The sequence below is a fragment of the Phascolarctos cinereus genome, unplaced genomic scaffold (genome assembly GCF_003287225.1).
Source record: "Phascolarctos cinereus isolate Bilbo 61053 unplaced genomic scaffold, phaCin_HiC Scaffold_726;HRSCAF=1367, whole genome shotgun sequence".
NCBI classification, from domain to species: Eukaryota; Metazoa; Chordata; class Mammalia; order Diprotodontia; family Phascolarctidae; genus Phascolarctos; species Phascolarctos cinereus.
This window is the reverse complement of record NW_027556098.1, coordinates 352,245,640-352,268,520: the sequence shown is the minus strand read 5'-3', so window position 1 is coordinate 352,268,520 and position 22,881 is coordinate 352,245,640. Positions and strand designations below refer to the sequence as shown.

At 39.8% G+C, this 22,881-nt stretch overlaps 1 protein-coding gene and 2 pseudogenes across 1 annotated transcript; 1 reads left to right on the top strand and 2 right to left on the bottom strand.

Moving 5' to 3' along the window:
* Nucleotides 1-4,251: 4,251 nt before the first annotated feature.
* On the bottom strand, nt 4,252-5,206 carry LOC110195169 (olfactory receptor 52H1-like). The gene is given in 1 exon segment (XM_078146614.1): nt 4,252-5,206. A coding segment is annotated over 1 exon segment (942 nt). The 5' UTR covers nt 5,194-5,206.
* Nucleotides 5,207-12,162: 6,956 nt separating this feature from the next.
* Nucleotides 12,163-14,123, bottom strand: LOC110195044 (olfactory receptor 52B6-like; annotated as a pseudogene).
* Nucleotides 14,124-14,664: 541 nt separating this feature from the next.
* On the top strand, nt 14,665-21,646 carry LOC110195045 (tetraspanin-15-like; annotated as a pseudogene).
* The last annotated feature ends 1,235 nt before the right edge of the window (nt 21,647-22,881 follow it).

Genomic DNA, 22,881 nt, shown 5'->3' with positions numbered 1-22,881 from the left:
TTTCTTTCAATGTGAACAGCATCATCCATCCCGAGGCCTCTGGAAATGTCTTAGATCCTCATAATGCTGAGAAAGGTTCAGTTTAACAATCATAGTCATTGCATAACATGGCTGTTACTGTGTACAAAGTCCTCTTGGTTCTGCTCACTTCACTCACCATCAGACCATATAAGTTTTTCCAGGTTTTTCTGAAGTCAGCCTGTTCATCATTTCTTACAGCACAATAGTATTCCATTACATTCATATACCACAACTTGCTCAGCCATTCCCCAATTGATGGGCATCCTCTCAATTTCCAATGCTTTGCCATTACAAGAAAAAGCTGCTATAAATATTTTTGTACATGTGGGTCCTTTTCACATTTGTTTCATCTCTTTGGGATACAGCCCTAGAAGTGCTATTGCTGGATTGAAGGGTATGAACATTTTTGTAGCCCTTTGGGCACAGTTCCACATTGTTCTCCAAAATGGTTGGATCATTTCACAACTCCACCAACAATGTATTAGTGTTCCAATTTTCCCACATCCTCTCCAACATTTATCATTTTCGTGTTTTGTCATGTTGGCCAATCTGATAGGTGTGATTTGGTACCTCAGAGTTGTTTTGATTTGCATTTCTCTAATCAATAACGATTTACAGCATTTTTTCATATGAGTATAGATGGCTTTAATTTCTTCATCTTAGAACTGTCTGTTCATATCCTTTGACCATTTCTCAATTGGGGAATGGCTTGTGTTCTTATAAATTTGTCTTAATTCTCTATATATTTTAGAAATGAGGCCTTTATCAGAGAGACCGGTTGTAAAAATTCTTTCCCAATTTTCTACCCTCCTTCTAATCTTAGTTGCATTGCCTTTGTTTGTGCAAAAACTTTTCAATTTAATGTCATCAAAATTATCCATTTTGATTTTTATAATGCTGTCTATCTCCTGTTTGGTCATGTAATTCTTCTGTTCTCCACAGATCTGACAGGTAAACTATTCCTTGTTCTCCCAGTTTACGTATGGTATCAGCATTTATATCTAAGTCCTGAACCCATTTTGACTTTATTTTGGTATATGGTGTGAGATTTGGGTCTATGCCTAGTTTCTTCCATATTCTTTTCCAGTTTTCCCAGCAGGTTTTTTTCAAAGAGTGGGTTCTTATTCCAGAAGCTGGGTCTTTGGGTTTATCAAATAATAGATTACTATAGTCATTGACTACTGTGTCTTGCATATTTAACCTATTCCACTGATCCACCTCCCTATTTCTTAGCCAGTACCAAGCAGTTTTGATGATTGCTGCTTTATAATACAATTTAAGATCTGGAATTGCTAGGCCACCTTCCCCTGCATTTCTTTTCATTAGTTCCTTTGATATTCTGGACCTTTTGTTTTTCCAAATGAATCTTGTTATTATTTTTTCTAACTCTATAAAATAATTTTTTGGTAGTTTGATTGGTATGGCACTGAATAAGTAAATTAGCTTAGGTAGGATTGTCATTTTTATTATATTAGCTCGGCCTACCCATGAGCAACTGATGTTTTTCCAATTATTTAGATCTGATTTTATTTGTGTGAAAAGTGTTTTGTAATTGTGTTCATAGAGTTCCTGGGTTTGTTTCGGAGGTAGACTCCTAAATATTTTATAATGTCTACAGTAAGTTTAAATGGGATTTCTCTTTCTATCTCTTGCTGTTGGGCTTTGTTGGTAATATATAGAAATGCTGATGATTTATGTGGGTTTATTTTATAGCCTGCAACTTTGCTAAAGTTGTGTATTATTTCAGGTAGCTTTTTACTTGATTCTCTAGGATTCTCTAAGTATATCATCATGTCATCTGCAAAGAGTGATAGCTTTGTTTCTTCTTTGCCTATTCTAATGCCTTCAATTTCTTTTTCTTCTCTTATTGCTAAAGCTAATTTCCAGTACAATATTGAATAACAGTGGTGATAATGGACATCCTTGTTTCACCCCGATCTTATTGGAAATGCTTCTAGCCTGTCCCCATTACATATAATGCTTGCTGAAGGTTTTAGATATATGCTATTTATTATTTTAAGGAAGACTCCATTTATACCTATGCTTTCTAGTGTTTTTAATAGGAATGGGTGTTGTATTTTATCAAAAGCTTTTTCTGCATCTATTGAGATGATCATGTGGTTTCTGTTGGTTTTGGTATATGCTCAATGATGCTGATAGTTTTCCTAATATTGAACCAACCCTGCATTCCTGGTATAAATCCTACCTGGTCATAGTGTATTATTCTTGTGATAAGTTGCTGCAATCTATTTGCTAGTATTTTGTTTAAAATTTTTGCATCTATATTCATTAGAGAAATTGGTCTATAATTTTCTTTCTCTATTTTGACTCTTCCTGGTTTAGGTATCAACACCATATTTGTATCATAAAAAGAATTTGGTAAGACTCCTTCTTCACCTATTTTCCCAAATAGTCTATATAGTATTGAAATTAATTCTTCTTTAAATGTTTGACAGAATTTGCATGTAAATCCATCTGGCACTGGAGATTTTTTCCTAGGGAGTTCATCAATGGCTTGTTCAAGTTCTTTTTCTGAGATGGGGTTATTTAAGTATTTTACTTCCTCTTCGGTTAATCTGGGCAATTTATATTTTTGTAAATACGTATCCATTTCACTAAGATTGTCAAATTTGTTGGCATATAGTTGGGCGAAATAATTCCTAATTATTGCTTTAATTTCCTCTTTCTTGGTGGTAGCTTTGCCCTTTTCATTCTTGATACTAGTAATTTTATTTTCTCCTTTCTTTTTTTTAAAATTAAATTAACCACAGGCTTATCTATTCTATTTGTTTTTTCATAAAACCAGCTCTTAGTTTTATTTATTTAGTTCAACACTTTTCTTAATTTCAATGAGAAAAGTCTTAAACTGACATCAGGGACTGTCTTTTACAATTCTTTATATTTCCAGTACTTAGAATGGTGCCTAGTTCATGGCAAGCACTTAACATAAGCATGTTTATTGATGGTTGGGGGTGGACAGCAGTCCTTGTAAAAACATAACTAGAGGTTTTCATAAAGGAGCAGTCACAAGAGTAGCTGATATTTTTGATTAGTTCTTAGGATTACACACCTACAACTGAAAAAAGTCATGGAAGCCTTCTAGTCCAACCCCTTATTTTATAAATATAGATACAGGAAAGTGAGGCCCAATTAGGTTAAGTTCCTCACTCAGTGTTTTACATATAAGTGACAAAGGCAGGATTTAAACCCAAGTCCTTTGACACTAAAACTAAATTTCACTATTCCACTTCCTGGTTATCAGTTCACTGAAAGTTCAACATTAGTCAACAGAATAAGATGGCACCGAACAGATAACTTATCTTAGCATGTATTAAGTCAGACACAGGTTTCAGTTAGATACTTAGAAGATTCATAACCCTGTCAAGATATTAACTTCTCTGGACGTCAGTGTCCTTATTTGTAAAATGAGTAGGTTGGAATCTATGAAGCTTGGTCCCTTCCAGCTCTAAACCATGACCCAGTTATGATGCAAAGATGCCATAGCTCATGAAGGGAAATGTAATTTTCATACATAAATGGCATTACCAAATACTTTTTTAAATTTTGGACATACTGCTTTATTTGTGGACCTACATCTCAACTTTTGGGATTTGCAGTGACAGAATTAGTAGGGGCCTCCAGGCAGAGACTCTTGGATGAAGTCTGGGTGAAGAAAACTCCAACTGGAAAGTGTCTAGAGTCCTATTTTAGTAACTCGGTTCTTGATCTCTGAAACTAAAGATCAAATGACTATAGCCTCACATTTCATTCAAATAAATTTGAAGTCACCAAATAGGTAATATTGTGCCTCGGCTGTCTTTCATTTTTCTGCTCTGGCTGCTGATTTATCCCCAAATCACCTGTTTGGAAAACACTTATTTCTAAATGGTACTGAAAAGAGACAGGCTATCCTAATTACTTCTTTTGATTTCAGCAAGCCACAAGTTCACAATACACACTGCTCAAGCACAAATGGGGTCTCTCTCTCTCCAGGTTACAAGTAATCTTGACCTTCTCCTTGAGAATAAATCATGTTTTCTGATTTCCTGGTTATTTTTTCCTATCTCTATTCTGCTCATTCCTTGTACCAGGGTTAGAACCTCAAATTTCATTGAAACAGGGAACACCTGGTGTTTCTGCCTTCCTCTTTATATGGAAAATGTCACAAAATGAATTTTCTTTTAAGGATTCCCCTCACCTCTTCCCAGTTTGCCTTGCCATAGTCAGATGTCATCGTGTCCCTTCTGGAGAAAAGAGGAGGAGAATCTTATCATGAATTTGTTTGGTCTTCACTCCATAAACAATAGGGTTCAGAGCAGGAGGAATAGTGACATAAAAATTTGCAAACAGGATGAGGAAATGACGTGGGACTTTGTGTCCAAAACGATGGACAAGGACGGAGAAGAAGAGTGGAATATAGAACATGAGGATGACACAGATGTGAGAGCCACAGGTTCCAAGAGCCTTCTGGCGGGCACCATGAGAAGGAAGGCGGAAACAGCACTCAGTATAATGGTGTAAGACAACAATAAGACAAGGTCAGACACACAAGTCATGAGGCACAGCAAAACCATACCAGATGTTGATGGAGATGTCAGCACAGGAGAGTCGGGCCACACCTATGTGTTCACAGTATGTATGGGGGATGGTGTGTGTCCGGCAGAAGGGCAGTCGCTTTACCAAGAACACATCTGGCAAGATGACACAGGAGCTCCTGATGATGATTCCTACCATAATCTTAACGATAACCTGGTTGGTCAAGATGGTGGTATATCTCAGTGGGGAGCATATGGCCACATAGCGGTCATATGCCATGGCCAGTAGTATGGCAGAATCCATAGCAGAGCTGAAATGGAGGAAGAACATCTGGGTGAGGCAGCCTGAGAAGGTGATTTTCTTGTCACCAAACCAGAGGTTACTGAGCAGTTTGGGCACTGTGGTAGATGACAGAATCAGGTCAGTTTGGGCCAGCATGAAGAGGAAAAGGAACATGGGCTCATGGAGGCTGCGCTCCATGGCAATCAGGTATAGCAGGACACAGTTACCTGCAATGGCCACGAGGTAGATAGCACAGAAAGGAATTGCGATCCAGATATGGAACTCCTCAAGCCCTGGAATCCCCACTAGAGTAAAGGAGCTGGGGTTGTAGCTGCTTAGGTTGAATGTGGCCATCAGGACTCTTGAACAGGTGATTCTTGGGCCCTGGAGAGAAGCCAAATGCCATAATTAACTTCCAGAGGTGATGGTGACAATGAGGATTGTGCCATTGTCAAATTTTCTGTGTACTTGGAGGACTCTTCCATAGTGCAAAGAATTCTGCAGTGTGTGGTACCCTGAAGAACAGGTCATTGTTCACCTGGGCACTTTGCAGGAGAATAGACAGAGGGTATTTCTGTCCCAGTAGAGGAAAAGTTTGCTAAATAGTGTAAAGGAAGTCATTCCTACATATATGCAGATATATATGTATACATACATATTTTATATATAATATTTCTAAAATGATATTCAAAGACAAACACATGTACATATATGTGTATATGATGTATATAAAGTACTATTCACTTAATATACATATCTAAATCAGTATTTTATATGCATATATGTATACAAGTAAAATGCATATAAAATGCTATTTACATACAAGGATATATACAGAGTTATATGTGTGTATATAATGTGCTATTCATACAGTTTATAGTTTAGAAACTTCTTTTCTTAAAGCAACTCTGTGATGTAGGTAATATAAAGTGTTATAGTCCCACTTTATAGAGAGGGCTTTGGATTTAGAAAGATTAAGTAATTTGCCTATAGTGACAAAATTAAGAAATCTGAAAATACAGGTCTTGTAACCTGGCCAGCACTCTTTGCATGAAATGGTAGACAGACACTTACATTCTTAGCAATATTGCCTAGGGTGATTCATCTAATTCATCCCTAAAAAGTGTTCACATGATGTCCACTTACAAAGATAGGATTGCTGATTTTGAGCTAGAAAGGCCCTTAGAAGTCATGTAATCCAATCTCCTCAGTTTACAAATGAGAACACTGGTTCCCAGAGAGGTTGACTTGTTCAAGGTCACACAGGTTGTGGCAGAGCCTTCTGCTGCCAAACCTGGCCTTCTTTCTTTGTATCCTGTGAGAGGCTCTTTGTTACTTCTAAATGGCAGCCCATTTTACATCTGAATAACTCTGTTAGTTTCTCTTATGTGGAACCAAAATATCCTGCCTTGTAACTTTCTCCCATTGGTGTGTGAGTTCCTATCTGTGGGGCCAAGTTGAATAAAATGCATGCATCCCTATACTACTTGCCAGCTTTGTGGAACTTTGAAGACAGTGACCAAATCACCCTAAATTTTATTTCATCTGGACTATATACCTTTTCTTCCTTGCAGCAGTTTACTTCTAGCCTGGTCTCTATTTTCCACATCATCCAGATTCTCATTTTATGCTACTGCTTGGCTCAAGCAATATTACATAGACCAATAAAAGATGTGCTGGCAAACGCTGAATAGGTGAACTCTCTGGGGGAAAAAAAACATGCACACACTCCCAGTTTTCATTTTAATCTGCATTACAAACATTTTCATAAGTGTAATCAATGAACCAATAAATTAAGCTCTGCTTTGTACAAACTTCTTTTTTTTTTTTACACTTCCAGTTTTTAATTTGTAAAGTTTGCAGCAAGGGCAAGGGAAGGGAGGAGAGGGGAAAGAAATAAAGAGCAAGAAAGAAGGGGGAAAGGAAAACATGAAAAAAAGAGATAATGTCAATTGCTACATTGCAGCAAGTCTTTGACACAGTTATAAATAAGTCATAGACTGAGGAATCTTTTGTTGGGATTTTTACAGTCAGTGAAACTTGACATAGGATGGACTATTTATGCCTAAGTAAGAATACCCAGAGTCACTAAGCTCAACTAACTGAGTTTGACTGAAAAGCTCATGGACATTTTTTTATCTTTTCCATATGCTTTTGAGTTGAAAATTTTTCTCCCTTTTTCTTCCCCCCACCCTCCCCAAGACGGTGCACAATCTGACATAGGCTTTACATTTTGTGCCAACTTGTGAAGTGTCGTTGTACACACTGAAAATATGACAACTTGAACTGAAGCCAAAAACTAGTACAGAGTACAGTGAGGCGATCCCCTCTCTTGTTGCAGACAGTATTGTGTCTATGTGGGTAGCCTAAGAAAATTTAAAGCTTTTTAATTTATAAGTCACATAATTGAATCATCTTGAGCTTATGACCACTAAAAAGCCAAATTCACTTGTGTTTGTTAAATTTTATATCAGTTGTTATCTGTGCATGAACCAGCTCAACTGCTACCACCCATTCTGGACTTATAAAGTTAATTTTCCTGAAGCCTACTTCAAATCTTGACCCCGTTGCATATAAAATTTTGCCAGTGATTTCAATTGTAAATAAAAATGGGTGAAGTTGTGAACCATAGGAAAAGATTCCTGCTGGCCACATACTGAGTTAGGAAACCACATGTAATGTTATCAATGCTTTATAACATTTTTATTTATTTTGCTAAATATTTCTCAGTTACACACTTTGGAGTGTTTTGGGCCTCATACATTCCAGTTTCCTCATTTTTCTGATTAGCAAACTGAGGGCCAGGGAAACCAAATGGCTCCTCTAGGTTACACAAATAATCTACATGAGTTGGTTTGGGGTGATTTGTTTCTCAAAGAACAATCATTTAAACAAGTGACCAGGAAAATAGATCCAGGAGAGATAATTTAAGAATTATTGGACTAGTGGAAAGCCATGATAAAAAACAGCCTAAAAATGTTATACAGAATGAATATAGTTAATTGAGGATTACACTTAATTTCTGTTTAACTGGATTGAGTGAAGTTTCTTCCTCTCACAATGGAGTTTCTCCTTGAATGCCCAGAGAGAAAGAGAAAAAAAACATCAAAGTCGATTGGATTTATTTCTTTAGAGATTATCTTCTTGAATCTTCAAACTGACTTCACTGTATGAGTATGCCAACCCTCTACAATCTGGAGCTAACTTTTGATCTTCTCTCATATTCCCATATAGCAAGATGAAGGTCCCCTTCTCACCATATGTTATATACACTACCTGAGGTGGACTGCTTACTCTCTTTCTCCTACACACTCAGAGGATCACAAATCTAGAGCTAGTAGGGACCTCAGAGGCCATTTAGTCCAACTCTCCTCACTTTACAGATGGAGAAACTGAGGCCCCAGGAATTAATTGATTTGGCCAAAGTCAATTAGGTAATAAGCATTGGAGACAGGATTTGAACCCAGGTTTTCTGACTCCAGATCCCACTGGTTAACAATGCCATTCTCATAGCTCTGTAACTTTGCTTTTGATTTTAACTCTGAGTGGAACATTTTGTATCCCTGCCTCTTTACCTATTAAATTGAGATTAATCCTTTAAAGTCCAAGCTCAATGATGTCTTCTCCAGGGATCTGTCTCTAATTCTGGTGTCATGCGAGTCTTAAAAGAGATAATGGCTATGAAACACATTGTAACCTTAAAGTGTTATATAAGCGCCAGTTATTATGGTTATGATTATAGGAATTAGTAGCTTCCATTCCCTTAGCCTTCTATTGTATGCTACTGCTGAACTCAAGCGATACTACATGGAGCAACAGAAGGGTGTGCTGGCTAATACGGATTAACTGGACTCTCTGAGGAAAAATGTGCACATACTCCCACTTTTCGGTTTAATTTGCATTATAAACATTTTCCAAAGGGTAATCAATGAACTACCTTCCAAAGGGTCAATGTTCACACTGAAAATTTAAGAGTTGACAATTAAAAGGTGGTTAGAGCTGCCTCCAACTCATTTCTGCTCTGATTTTCCCTATCTAGTTTGAAAAATTTTTGAGACTTATTTAAATGGACAAGTATGCATTCACATTCCCCTTGAAAGTATGCTTGAGAATCATGATGACAAATATTAGAACAAACTGCATAAACTAATGCTTCTCTGGATAGAAAGTTAACAATCCCTTATATCAAGTGCTGAACATAATTTTATTTTCTAAATGTTTAGGAGGGAGTGCAGTGAAAACTTCAAATTTGTAGATGACATTAATGACTTCCAACCATCTTCCTGGAATAAGTTTCAGAGACTTTGAAATCACTTCATAATATACTGTACAGACACTGGGCCAATGGTCTGCTATAGCCAGTACATCCAAGAAAAGTATGATTGGTCTAGGAAGAAAATTGGGAGAAAACACAGAATTTTCAAATTTTGAGTAGCTGACACCCCATTGAAAACTTGAGCCTCACTTTATTTCTCTCAAGGACCTCACATATTTCACTTACTTTTGAGTTATGCAGTAAGAAAAATGAAGGGACTTATTAAAAGCCACAAATGTACATGTGTAAGAAATGATCAAAGGCTTCTGATGCCAGTGCATAGACCCAGGCCCCATTCCAGCACTTCCTTCAGCACTGAGTCCCTCTTATATACACACAGAAACATACATAAACACACACATACATCTCTATGTGTGTTTGTGTATACGTGTATATACGTATGTACGCACATATACATACATCACATTCTGCACATCTGCTCTCTGCTTCTTTCATGGCTAGAAGAAGCCCCTATTTATCCAAGGTGGTCTTGTGCCCTTCCTTGCCTCCGGGTGGGGTTGTAGCCTATGCAAGTCTTCAGCAAGGTAGTTTAATAATATTTCTGGACACACAGAAGAAATCCCCCCCCCCCCCCCCCCAGGTCCCCAGCCACCACCACCATCACTATGCTTACCACCTTAGGTTAGCTCAACAAGCTCGGGCTCCAATTTTCCTACTTGTAGGAAGGAAAAATCTGTTCGCTGACAGGGAACCCAGGTGGAGGCTGAATGAATGCCCTTGTAAGAAATAAGGCAGAACTTTTTATTCTACTCCTTGGAATCCCAGGAGGGAAAGCTCCAAGCCTGCAAATCCCTGAGTACTCACTTCTGTGCCATCCTACAGGATATGATGAAATCAGCCAGTTTAACCCTTTGCCTGCCTGAGAACAGATTCTTTATTCTGTGTAGAGAATGATTCTAGATGCTACAGAGGCCAAGGATTTCTGGGCTCCTGAGGGACTCTGCCTTCAGTGGACTAGACCATGAGAGTGGTCTCAGACTATGAATCTGTGGCTCCTTAGAGTAGGAGTATCATCTCAGGTCAAAAGCATTCGTGGCTTCTCCTCTTCTACATTATATAATACATTTGGCATTCACGACCCTCCAGAATCTGTGTTTTCAGGCTCATTTCATACTCTCTCCCTTCACACACTGCATATTCCAATAAATTATTGTCTGATCTTCATGTGCCTTATTTTACCTCTAAGCATTTACCTGGGCCATGTCTAGTTACTATTAATTATAAGATTCTGGGATTCAGATATGTGTTTTGTCCCCTTCTGTGCTGGGCTGATTTTTTTTTAAACTACAACAACACTTATTAAACACATACCAGATTGCTTTGATTTACAATCTCCCAAGACAGGGACTGATTAGAGAGGAGATTTACTCACCGGAAACTTTTTTTAGCCAAAATTACTCACTTAGTTATTGTTTTAAACCTTCCAGTTTTCCTCTGGACAAGAATAAAAGTTTCCCTTGGAAAAGGGACTAGAGATGTCCATACAAACTGACATATAGGTAATTGAATTCCAGATATCGAATAAGTGATGTATTCATAGATAAAACTGAATGCTTGCATCTTACATAATAGAACTTTAAAGGCAAAGTAAAGTGTAAAGGCATTGTGTCAGAGGCTTTTTGTATGGATGAGTAAGCTTAAAAGGGCTAGGTTGAAGAAGCTGTTATATTCCTTTCAATAAGTCCAAGAAGCTGTCCGGAAGGTTACAGCATTCAGGAATCACTTGAAGACTAGTAGGGAGGAGGTCTGGTAAGCTGGTAGAATGGAAGATGTTATTGGTATGTCTGGAGACCAGACAGTAGGAGGACAGAGGTGATGAAATGGAGTATCTATTAGTAGAGATACAGAAATAGGTAAGGTAAGGTGATTAGGTAAAGATGAGGATGTAGATATGTTTAGGGATAAATTTTAGTATGGTACTATAGATAGGAATAGAATCAGTATTGGTTTGGGAATGGGTTAGAGTTGGAGATGATGGTGTGGATGAGAATAGGGACTGTTAAGGTGATGGGTTTTGGATAGAAATGATGAATATTGGTATGAGGTAGGGACAGGACTGGAGGTGGGGAAAGGAATAAAGATAAGGACAAATTTAGGAAAGTGATATGATTGGAATAGAGATAAGGATATGGATGCAGCTTAGTATGGTCTGGATGCTAAGATAGGATTGGGTGGAGTGGAGATAAAACTGGATATTAGGATAGGGTTGAAGTTGGGGATAGGTATGAGATGTCTTACTTTGTGAAGGAGATAATCATAGGTAGAGATACTGGAACAGGGTTGAGAAAAGAGTAAGGATGAAGCAGTCTTGAATTTGGGCACAGAGAGAGGATTGGATAGAGAAGACAATCTGCCTGGATTAGGATTCAAGATTAGTGGTATGAAACTCAAATGGAAAAGGATCCCTGAACCCACACATTTACTTAGAAAACCACAAATTACCTTCCAGTGGAAGTCCCAAGGGCTGGCAGGATGGATTTGCTGTTGGCAGATATTGGAAAGTTTGGAGGAGAGGTAGGTCCAGATGATCTTACCAAAGCAATGTTTCAAGGTGGGATTTCCCGGTTCCAAGAGATCATCTGACAAAATCTGGAATTACCAGTGAAGAAGGAACTAGAGAAAATATTGTCAACTGGACCACAAAATGAATCTTACCATGTTAAAAAAGACCTTGACTGATTTCAGAAGTTATTCCATAGATTATAACATAAAAGAGACGTTGTATGTATTGGGGGAAAATCTAGAAGTTTCCAAAGGATTCAATTCAGCCTTACGAGATGATAAAAGTCAGAACTTTACTTGATGACATATTTTCTGTCCTGGATAAGCAGGTGTTGGAAAAATGAATAGTGGTTCGGTAACTAGCAGGAGTTATAAAGGCCACAAAAGTCTGACTGGCATGCAGAATGAAAACTCCATTTTGGATCTTACAGTTCATCAAACTGAGCACTTGAAGAAAATGTACAAAACAGATGTTTCTCTCATTTTTAATGCACAATATTAACACTGATGAAGATACCAAAAAACTTCAAAAGTACAGTTATTGCCATATGAAAATCTCCACTTTTAATGAAAGCAGGTAGCAAAAGATGTGTCTCACTCAGGGGAAAATACAGAAGCTTGATGTCTTTCAGGTCATGGTAATATGTACACCAATTTCTACAATTCTGGTTTGCTTGATACTGTTATAGGAGAGGGAAAGGCGTACATTTTCATATTCAACATATATAATTTGAGTGCCATGGTTGATTTGTCTATTTTTAACCATCTTACGAATCTAACCAATGGAAAATGTTGCAAATTTCTCATGGAAGGCATAAACAAGACAAGAACAGATGTAAAGGGTGTTACCCTCAAACAATACGAAGACAAACTGAGATGGCGTGAAATTGCTCAAGTGCCAAAAGCCCAAGTGAATAAATTCAAGTCTGTATCAAACTTCAAAATATTTAACATAAACAACATGTGGATCTCACTAGCAGCAGTCAAGAGACTGCAGGAGAAGTACACCATTGATGCAGAAATCATTATTAATCCAAAGACTTTGGATGGAGGCCAAAAAGTTATTTGTCTGGAGACTGTGGTGGGAGCTGCTATTAAAAGTTTTGAGAATTCTCTTGTCATTGATGTTCTCTGAAGCTGTTTGCTGCTCCTAAAATAAAACTACATTCAGTCGTCTACTGGTGATGTCAAATCTGTATAGGCTTAACAATGAATGCAAAGCAAGTTTCCTACTGTGCCCCTGGTTAAATTAGGAAGCTCTTTTACAAAGGCAATATTTTAAAAAATAAATATCACTCTAATTCTCTGAGTGAAACTGTATTGCAAAAAAAAGCCAGAAATTAACATAATTTATGTTGTATTATTATTTATTTTCTTAAATATTTCATAATTATATTTCTATCCAGACCAGGCCTTATTTGCAGGCAGCTTAGCCCCAAAAGTAACAAATTGGATACCTCTCTTCAAGATAACTTTAAGTTTGTTGGTTTCTATCTTGATCACTTCCCCAGTTGTAAAAACACCTGTACTGCCCCCTCCCAATCTGTTTGGTTCTTACACCATAAATCACAGGGTTGAGCATGGGTGGGATAACAACATAGAGGCTGGCTAGGAGGATATGGACATAATGGGGAATACTTTTCCTACCAAAGCGGTAGGCAAAGACAGAAAAAAGAGCAGGCATGTAAAAGAGCAGTATAACACAAATATGAGAGCCACACGTTCCCACTGCTTTGCGCTAAGCTTCATGTAATGGAAGATGGAAGACAGTGCGTAGGATGAGTACATAGGAGATGGTGATAAGAATGATATCTAGACTTGTAGAGAACAAGGCAGCTGCCAAACCATAGCAGACATTGACAGAGATATCAGCACAGGACAGCCGGGCAATGCCCATGTGCTCACAGAATGTATGTGAAATTATATTAGTCCGGCAATAAGGTAACCTTTTGAGGAGGAAGACAGATGGGAATATAATGCAGAAGCTGCGTGTAAGTGTGGCCCCAGCTATCTTTCTGATGATGCTGGGAGTAAGGATAGTGTTATAGTGTAAAGGTGAGCAGATGGCCACATAGCGGTCAAATGCCATGGCCAGCAGGATGGCTGAGTCAGCCACAAACAGAAAGTGGATACAGAACATTTGGGTGAGATATGCATCAAAGGAGATGGCTTGGGTTCCCAACCAGAAGATGTTCAGAGCCTTGGGTATGGTAGAAGTGGAGAAGAAGACATCAGCACTGCCCAGCATGGATAGGAACAGGTACATGGGTTCATGAAGGCTCCTGTGGTAGATGATTACACTGATCAGGATGCTATTCCCTGCCAAGGCAGCCACGTACATGATGCAGAAAGGAACAGAAAGCCAGATGTGCAGGTGCTCCAAACCTGGGATTCCAATGAGAAAGCAACCAGCAAGGTGGGTATGAGAGGTATTCAGAGGAAGCATTGTGACATTGTTACAGCTTTGGAGGTGAGACCTTACTATTTTATAGATGTTTCCCTGCATGAGAGAAGAAAACTAGGAAATTAGTCATAGGCTTTGGTAAAAGCTATGAATCTTCAAACAGTGCCAAATTCTGGTTATAACTACAGACAGCTACAATATGTTTGAATATCATCTTTGGCCATAAACCAAGGACCAGTCTTTCGGTGCTTTGCTCACAATGATAGGATTTGCAAACAGTATTAGTCTCTGCACATGTTGTGAGGGAGTGGGGCACAGCAACAGAGTTATGATCAGTTTTGCTGAGTGCCTAGATAGAAGGGCAGGACTGTCACTATCTGTTTTTCAAGAGATTGTGATTATAAAGCTAGTGATCAATGTTCATTGGAACACCTCTGAAACTACAGGTTATTGATGGACAACTGACTGTCAATAATTATGATACTTAAATCAGAAGCTCCCTATAAGGAAATCTTTAGTAAGTCTCATTTTTTAAAGACACCTGGTTTCTGAAAATGTCTTGACTTTAAGCTTTGCTATAAAGATGCCCAAGAACCTGATAATCCATAGGTCAGATTGGGTAGGAAAAAATAAACTATAGAATGAATACTAGATTGTTATGGTTACCTGTAGCAATCTTCATAATATAAGAGTATATATTAATGACACTGACTGATTTCCGTTTTTCCCAAATACCTATTTGTCTTTTCAAAAAACTCTAATGGAGTATCCAGTTGTTACTACAATGGAAACATGCATGGACCAGGAATCAAGAGAATTAATTTTAGTCCTGGCTCTCCTAATAATTTTCTGTATGAAAGTCACCAGAATACAGGGATCTTACCAGCTCTAACCTGCTATGATTTCACTATATAGAAACAAATTTCACCCTCCCAGTAATTTTTCCAGCTTAATTTCACATTACTTCCTTTCATGCTTATCACATTTTACTTAAACTGGACTGCTGATTGAGGGAGTTGAAAAGGAAAGGAGTGGTAGGAATAAGGATAAAGAGAGGGATAGCAAAACTGAAGAGGGGAGGGAGAGTAAGGAGGGGAGAGAGAGACAGAGACAGAGACAGAGACAGAGAGAGGAGGAAGGAAGAAAAGGAGGAAGAGGAAGAAGAGGAGTTGGTGGCGGTGATTCCCTGAGCCCTTCTAAGGACAAGGAGAGAAGTACTGTCTGTTGAGTCAAGACCTGAACTGAAGGATTGGGCCTCTGAGTACCTCATTCTTAGAAGGGCTAAGAAGTGGTCACATCCCTTGGAAGAAGCCCATATTGCTTGGGTAGTAGCAACAAAGGTCAGCAGCTGACCAATTCTCTACTTCCTTATTTCTGTGTTGCCAAGAACCAGAGGGTGTTCTTTGCTTGTTTGGATATAAAAGAGCATCTTTGAAGTGGTCAGGAAAACAAAATGAAATAAATTAATTTTTCATTGAAAATGGGACTGGAGTTTTGATTTTACCAGTGTAGTGCATTCCCTATAAGGAACTTCCTATATGAATACATATAGACCCCTTCTCTGTAATTTACAGTCAAAAAGAAGCCTAGAGGCACTTAGAGTTAAATGACTTGTCCAGGTTCACACACAGTATATGTCAGAAATGGGACTTTATCTCAGGCTTCAATGCCAGTTCTTTAGCTATGCTGCCTCTACCTTCTCATTAATACATCTTTAGCCTTGTTCTCCTCCCCTTAAACTTATCTCTCCCCCAGCCCTTGGGAAAGAGGATAAGCTGAGGCTGCAGAGAGAAAGATTCAGGATAGAATACAATCAGAGAACCTCCTAGATGGAAAGGTCTTCAGAGATCATTAAGGCCAACTGGTACCTGCACAGAATGTCTTCTACAACATTTCCAAGAGTGGTAATTCAGTCTTCACTTGAAAACCTCCAGTGATAATGATCCCATCACTTCTGGAGGCAAATGAAGAACTTCTTATTGAGTTTTAATTGAGAATGAGGTATATGGTTGGGAGAGTCCAACACAGACACACTCAACCAGCACCACCACCATTTAATTAAGCATTTACTATGTACAAGGCACAGTATAGACAATACAATGAAACAAATGGAACAGCCCCTCAAGAGCTTGCATTCTCCTTGGGCAGGGGGGCTCCAAGGGTATGTAACATGTGTATCCTCAGAAACACATACACATTTATGTAATAGTGCACTGATATGCATTATCTATATATTAAACATACATCCTGGCATCCTCTCACATGCAACGACTCATGCATTTACAATAACATACATAAACACAGACACAATGTGAGGATTTCCCATTATTGGAAATGTTTAATACAATCTTGATGGCCACCTTAAAACAATATAGAGGAAAATTACTATACTGGTTAGCAGGATAAATTTGATGGCCCTTAATAGTCCTTCTACCTCCCAGAGTCTATGGTTGTATTTTTCATAATTTTAACATACAAAATGAAAAACCAGGTGACATGGCCACGTGATAATTCATATTTTTCCTTGATTCTACAGACTTTCATCAAGTCTCCATGTCAGCCAACCCCTAGGGTATCCATTTTTAGGACTTCATCACTATAGTGCAACAGACATTTCCTACCATTCTTTTAAGTTGTCTTGGGCTGGAAAACTGTTTTACCCAGTCTTTTATGGATTCTGCCACTCTAGGATTTGTTGAGAGTCATTATTTAAAGGTATTTGGTGGGGTTGGGGGAGAGTTCAGGCAAGTCCCTGTCTTTACTCCACCATCTTGGCATAGCCTCCCATTCCCATTTTTCAAAACAATAGGATTGACTTTATTTTTTGTCTTTGCATGTCTAGTGCCTGACACATAGTTGACATTTAACATTGTACTGAATTGTACTGACTTGATGGTTGATGGGGTTCACAGAGGAATGAAGACAGAGGAAATGAAAGGAACTTTCAAGTTCTGAATCCAATAGAGAACAAGAAATATTTACTACATTTTATGCAACTTTTCTTGGCTACCCTTGAAACCCTACCCAGCTTGGATTCCAAGTCAGGCACTTGTAGGCTGTCCCTCCCAGATTCCTTTTTTTAAAATATGCCTATGCTCTCTGATGCCCTGAGTCTTTGACTAGGAAAACATAACTATTCCATTGACGTTCTCAGACTGTGGAGCATTGCTGAAGTCACAGAGCTGAGATGAGCTGCTTTGCAGTAGGCTCCTCCTGTCTGACTTGAAATAGAACCTCCTTCCTGTCCCCCTGGTTCTCAATTTCTTATGATCCTATACTATTTTTCAATACTCATCCAGAGTATTGGATGATGGCTCATACAGACCTGCTCTATTTACTACTAAAATCTCTCGTTGCCCTTATTCAAGAAATCCAATCCGTGCAAGCTTTCATCATCTCTCTTCTCTGTTTCAGAATGTTTCTAGCTCTAACTTTTCCCCATTCCCCTCTATCTCAGAGAAGAGTTTCCTTTGTCTATACTGCCAAAACAAAATGTCACCACTCTCCCTCCCCCCACAGACACTGGATTCCCATTTCTATCCAGATTCCTATCCATTAGCATTCCTCCAGATTCTACCAGGGCTTTACACCTATACTTAAAGCCACAGACCTTCACATACCACAGCAGACATAATCTCTTTTTCTCCATATTCTTCTTACCTCCTTGGGCCACAAACACACACCAGCCTCGAAAGATCATTCAGTTGACCGCAGTGACATTTATAAAACACTTTATAGTTTTCACATTACTTTACATAAATTATTTCATTTTTCCCACAAAAGAAAACTGTAATATTGTTACTCTAGTCGTTATCACCCTCATTTTCCAGACAAGGAAACTGAGATTCAGAGAGCTGGAATAATTTGCTCACATTTGAAATCAGATTTGACTCCAGGGAGATTGACTGATGTCTTACTCTTATTCTAGCACTCTATCCATGATGACATATTGCCTCCTGTCTTATCGATACCACTACATCTTCCCAGTCACCTCAGCTGGAAATTACAATCATCTTTGACTCTTTCCTCTCCCTTACCACAATCAATCATTTATCTTGTACAAATAATCTGTACCTTTCCATTCCCCACAGGAACAATACTTCTCTGCCTAGTCAAATCCTACCCATTGTCCAAGGTTGAGTTATGTCTTACTTCCTCTAAGAAGCTTTCTTTGCTGATCCTTCCTCCTACCTAATGCGCAGGTGTGCTCTGCTATGGACTGTCAATACACTTAATCATTAACTTGTAGTGTTCATTAATTGTGTCCCTACATCTAGGAAGAAATGTCTTAAGGTCAAAGTGGGGACTAACACTGTAATTGTTCCTTCCACAGCATCTGATAGAGTGCTGAGACTTAAGTCAGGAAGACTCATCCTGAATTCAAATGTGACCTCAGACCCTTACTAGCTGTGTCACCCTGGGTAAGTCACTTAACCCTATTTGCCTAAGTTCCCTCACGTGCAAAATATGCTGGAGTCATAAAGGGAAAACCACTCCAGTATCTATGCAGAGAAAACCCCAAATGGAGTCATGAAGAGTCAGACACAAGTGAAATGACTGAACAATTCAGTAGCTGTCTACTGAATGAATGAACTGTGCATTCTCTCTCTCCTCTCTCTCTCTCTCTCTCTCTCTCTCTCTCTCTCTCTCTCTCTCTCTCTCTCACACACACACACACACACAAACACACCACACACACACACACAAAGAGAAACACACTCAGATACACATACGTATAAGAATATACTTGCATACATATGTAGATGCACATACTTGGACATATAGTTCCACAAATATGTGAAAGCAAGAACTGCACAATAACAGAGAGATGCTTGTATACAATCATCTACAGACCTTTTCCAGGCTCCTCCCAACTTGCACAGAGATAAACAACCATGTCTATGCTATTGACATGACAATGATATATTTCTCATTCCAAGAGAAAGTATATATACGCTAAGCAAAGTTTGGGCAAACACAAGACATCCCAACACTTTTCATTCCTTCTTTTCTTGCTTCTCCATACCTGTTTTCATAAACAATATTTCTGCTTCCCTGATCTACATATTTCTAATGCAGTAGTCTCTTGACCTCCCCTGATCTACCTATTTCTAATGCAGTAGTCTCTTGACCTCCAAGCCACCCATCTTACACATGTAATCCAATGACCTACATACTCTAATGAACCAATCCCCTTTCCCTCTGTTTACCTGTTGCCCTTCACCTATTCTTCCATTCCCAAACTCATCACCTCACAAGCCTCTATACCATCAGCCCCTACCCTAGCCCCACACTGAGCCATTATTCTGGGATCTTCCTCAATTTCTCATGATTCTTTGATATGCTCTCCTTTCCTTCTCTCAATGCTACAATCCCTTTCCCCTTCATTTCCCCTCAACCTTACCTTCTGCAGTACAGTCAGCTGAATGTCTCATCTCAGTCAAACATCTTATACTTTACTTACATCACAAGTCCTAGATTGGAATCTTTCTTCTGCCTTTTACTAATTGTATTACCCTGGCCAAGTCACTGACCTCTCTGGCCCTCAATTTCCTCATCTTTTAAATGAAGGCCAATTGCAATAGACAACTTCTTTTATGTTTCCTTTCATTAAAATAATTGGCATTTGAGCTTCCCATGCCTATGGGCTAATTTTCTCCCTACTGAATTTTAGGTCATGTTATTAACAAGATTATATAGCATTAAGTTTTTACCAAGATTATAGTATCTAACTATTTGGGCAAGTTAGATACTTGGTGATTCCAATAATATTTATTCTGCATCATGGCTCCTCTGTGGACCTAGGGCGTTCTGCCCTTCGCCATGTTCTCTCCTCCTAATTCAGCCCGTCTTTACCCTCCCCTTCAACCTGGAGAATGACACTCACCTGTGTTGGTGGCGCTAAGTATGGTAGCTAGTAATGGAGCCCAAGTAACACAGAGAGAACATAAGTTGGATGCACACTGAAAGGTGCACATGGACACATAACTGGGAGAAAGAAATGTAAGGCAGAAAGAGATAGACTCATAACCAGATAGAAAGACATGCCCATTTATCTCTTCCTATGGAATCACTCAGAGTCAGCAAGGCTTCTGGGTCCCCAGGGCCCAGGACCAGCCTTAAGGATGAAACCAAATTACTGTAAACATCAAACTACCGAGAGAGGCTGAAGACACCTGTACATTGTTTTAATGTAGTCGAAGACAACAATAACTTTCTTGGACTCTACATTTCTGTTACATACTCTGAGTGAAACTGCCAGTATCGATCATACAATACATTAAAATGACTATTAAAAAAAAACCAGGGCGGCGGAGTCCGGGTCCGGAGGCGGCGGGAGGATAACGGCCGGCGGGGACTGGAGCAGGTGCGCTGCCGCTTCTCCTACCTGTGCCTCAAGTTCTGGCTCATCCTCTACTCCTCGTTCTTGTGGGTCTAAGTTTCCTCATCTATCAAACGAGAAACTTGGACTGGATGAGCCGTAAGGAGGTTCCTTCCAGCTATAAATCTAAGGCTCCAGAGATGAAGGATTCAGGAAGGGGAGGTGGCCGGGAATATGATACAAAGATAATCACGAGTTTATAAGAGCCTTAATCCTCTCTGTGGGGATCTACGCAGAAGCAGGGCGCCAAAATACAAGACCCTCGAAAGTGCCCTCTTCGCGCCCGCCATCCTAGTCATCCTCCTCAGGGTCACCACGTTCATCGTCTCCTTCGCGGGACTCTTGGCTTCCCTCCGGGATAACTTCTCTCTCCTCCAAGCGTTCATGCACATCCTGGGGATCTGCGTCATCCTCCAGCTCATAGGGGCGTGGTGGCCTTATGTTCAGAAACCAGAAGATCGAGTTTCTGAATGACAGCATCCGAAGAGGAATCAAGAATTACTATGATGACGTGGACTGCAAAAACATCATGGACTTTGTCCAGGAGTGGTCTACGCGCTGCGGTGGGGAAGACTACAAGGACTGGGCCAGGAACCCATATCAGACTGCAAGGCGCCCGGACCCTTAGCGTGTGGCCTACCTTCTGCCTGCTGCTTCAGAAATACGTCTGACATCATCGACACCATGTGTGATTACAAAACTATCGACCCAGAGCGCCTGTGCATGCTGGACGTCATCTACATCCGGGGCTGCGCGGTTAACCATACCATCATGGCTGCCTTCCTGCTGGGTGTGGTACTCACGCTTCTGTACATCACGAGGATGGAAGACATCATATCGAGCATTCAGTCACCGATGGCCTCCTCAGGGGGAGAAGTCAGACTTGGAGTTTTCAGGAGGAGGCTGCTGCATGTGTTATCCCGGGGAGGGGCTCTCAGGGCCTGTGACAGGTTCTTCCACCAGACCACCCAGGAGGAGGGGGAGGGGCAGGGGAGTGGTGACCACCAGGGCGGAACTAGGCCGTCCCTCCTTCCACACACGATGCCAGGGCAGGCCTCTGCCCCTGCTTCCAGCTCCCTCAGACCAACTGGGCCCTGTCCAGATTGGGAGTGTGGTAGTGGCGGAGTCCAGGGGGAACCCACAAGCCCAGGCTCCTCTTTCCCAGGCTTCTCTGGGGACTTGAAGGGATTTCAGGTTCCTAACTCAACCCTCCCCCTCCCCCAGGGACAAGAGGCAGAGAGTAGGAGGCTGTGTGGCCTGAGCCCCTGTCCTGTTGGCTCACCCTGGGTCTCATCTGATGCTGATGAGCCGTGGGATAGTGACTAAATTGTAGAGGCAGATCTGGGGGCCTCAGAGCCCTGGGACCTCCCATTCCACAGGCATAGCCCTGGGGTAGGGCAGTCTCCTTCCCCCAGTTTCTATATCTGTCACCCTACGATCCATCTGAGTATTGACTCAGCTGCTGTTCCAGGCCCACTTCATGAGGTCTCATGTCCTATTTCTTCATCCCAGCTGGGAAGCTCAGGGGCCAAAAAAGAGAAAGGAAAAAAGAAAAATAGAAGATTTCTTAGTTGGGCCTGAGATGCTGTGTGTGGGAATGAGCAAGCTTAGCTTGGCCCTGAACTGGTGCATCAGGGGCTGGTCCTATGGCATTGAAATTAAATTGTGGCTATTTTTGTGTTGATATAAGAGAGTAGGAGAGGGTTATGCATGAGTGTATTGATGTGTGTACCTTCCTGCCTGGTCCTAACCAGAGTCTTGAGGAGTAATTAATGTCCTCTAACTCATCATTTATACTGTAACTCTGATTCTGTACATTTTCTAGGCTGACCTGTGTCCAGTGCCTTGAGCCCCCATTGCTGGGCTGCTGCTTTTGGTGACTCCATTTACATGTGACTTTTGTTAACTGTAGAGTTTTATTAAAAAAAAAACAGTCCTGTTTGATTAATCTGAATCACAAAAAAACCCAAACAAACATATACTTATTATTTAGACAATTATCCAACCAAGCTTCTCTCACTTTGAACTTGTGAAATTGATTCTTTTGAAGCAAAGGATAAAAATGTACATTTGTTCTAATTAAATATGATCATGTTAAATTTAGCACAAGGGTGTACTCTGTCCAGATATTTGAATCTTTAATATTCTCATTTTTATAGCATTGTCAAACTTGATGAACATGTCAAACCTTTACCCAAGTTATTAATAACAAATGTTGAAGCAACATATGGTCAGTATGGTTGAGCACAGATCCATAGGGATTCCCTTTCAAGTTGCTATTGAACCAATTACTCCTTTTTTGGATTTGACCATTCAAATGAGAGAAAGGTGTTATTTCTAAGAAATGTAGTGAGTTCTTACAAATTTACAAGAATACTGTCCATTTGATAAATAGTCAAAGTATGTGAATAGGCAAAT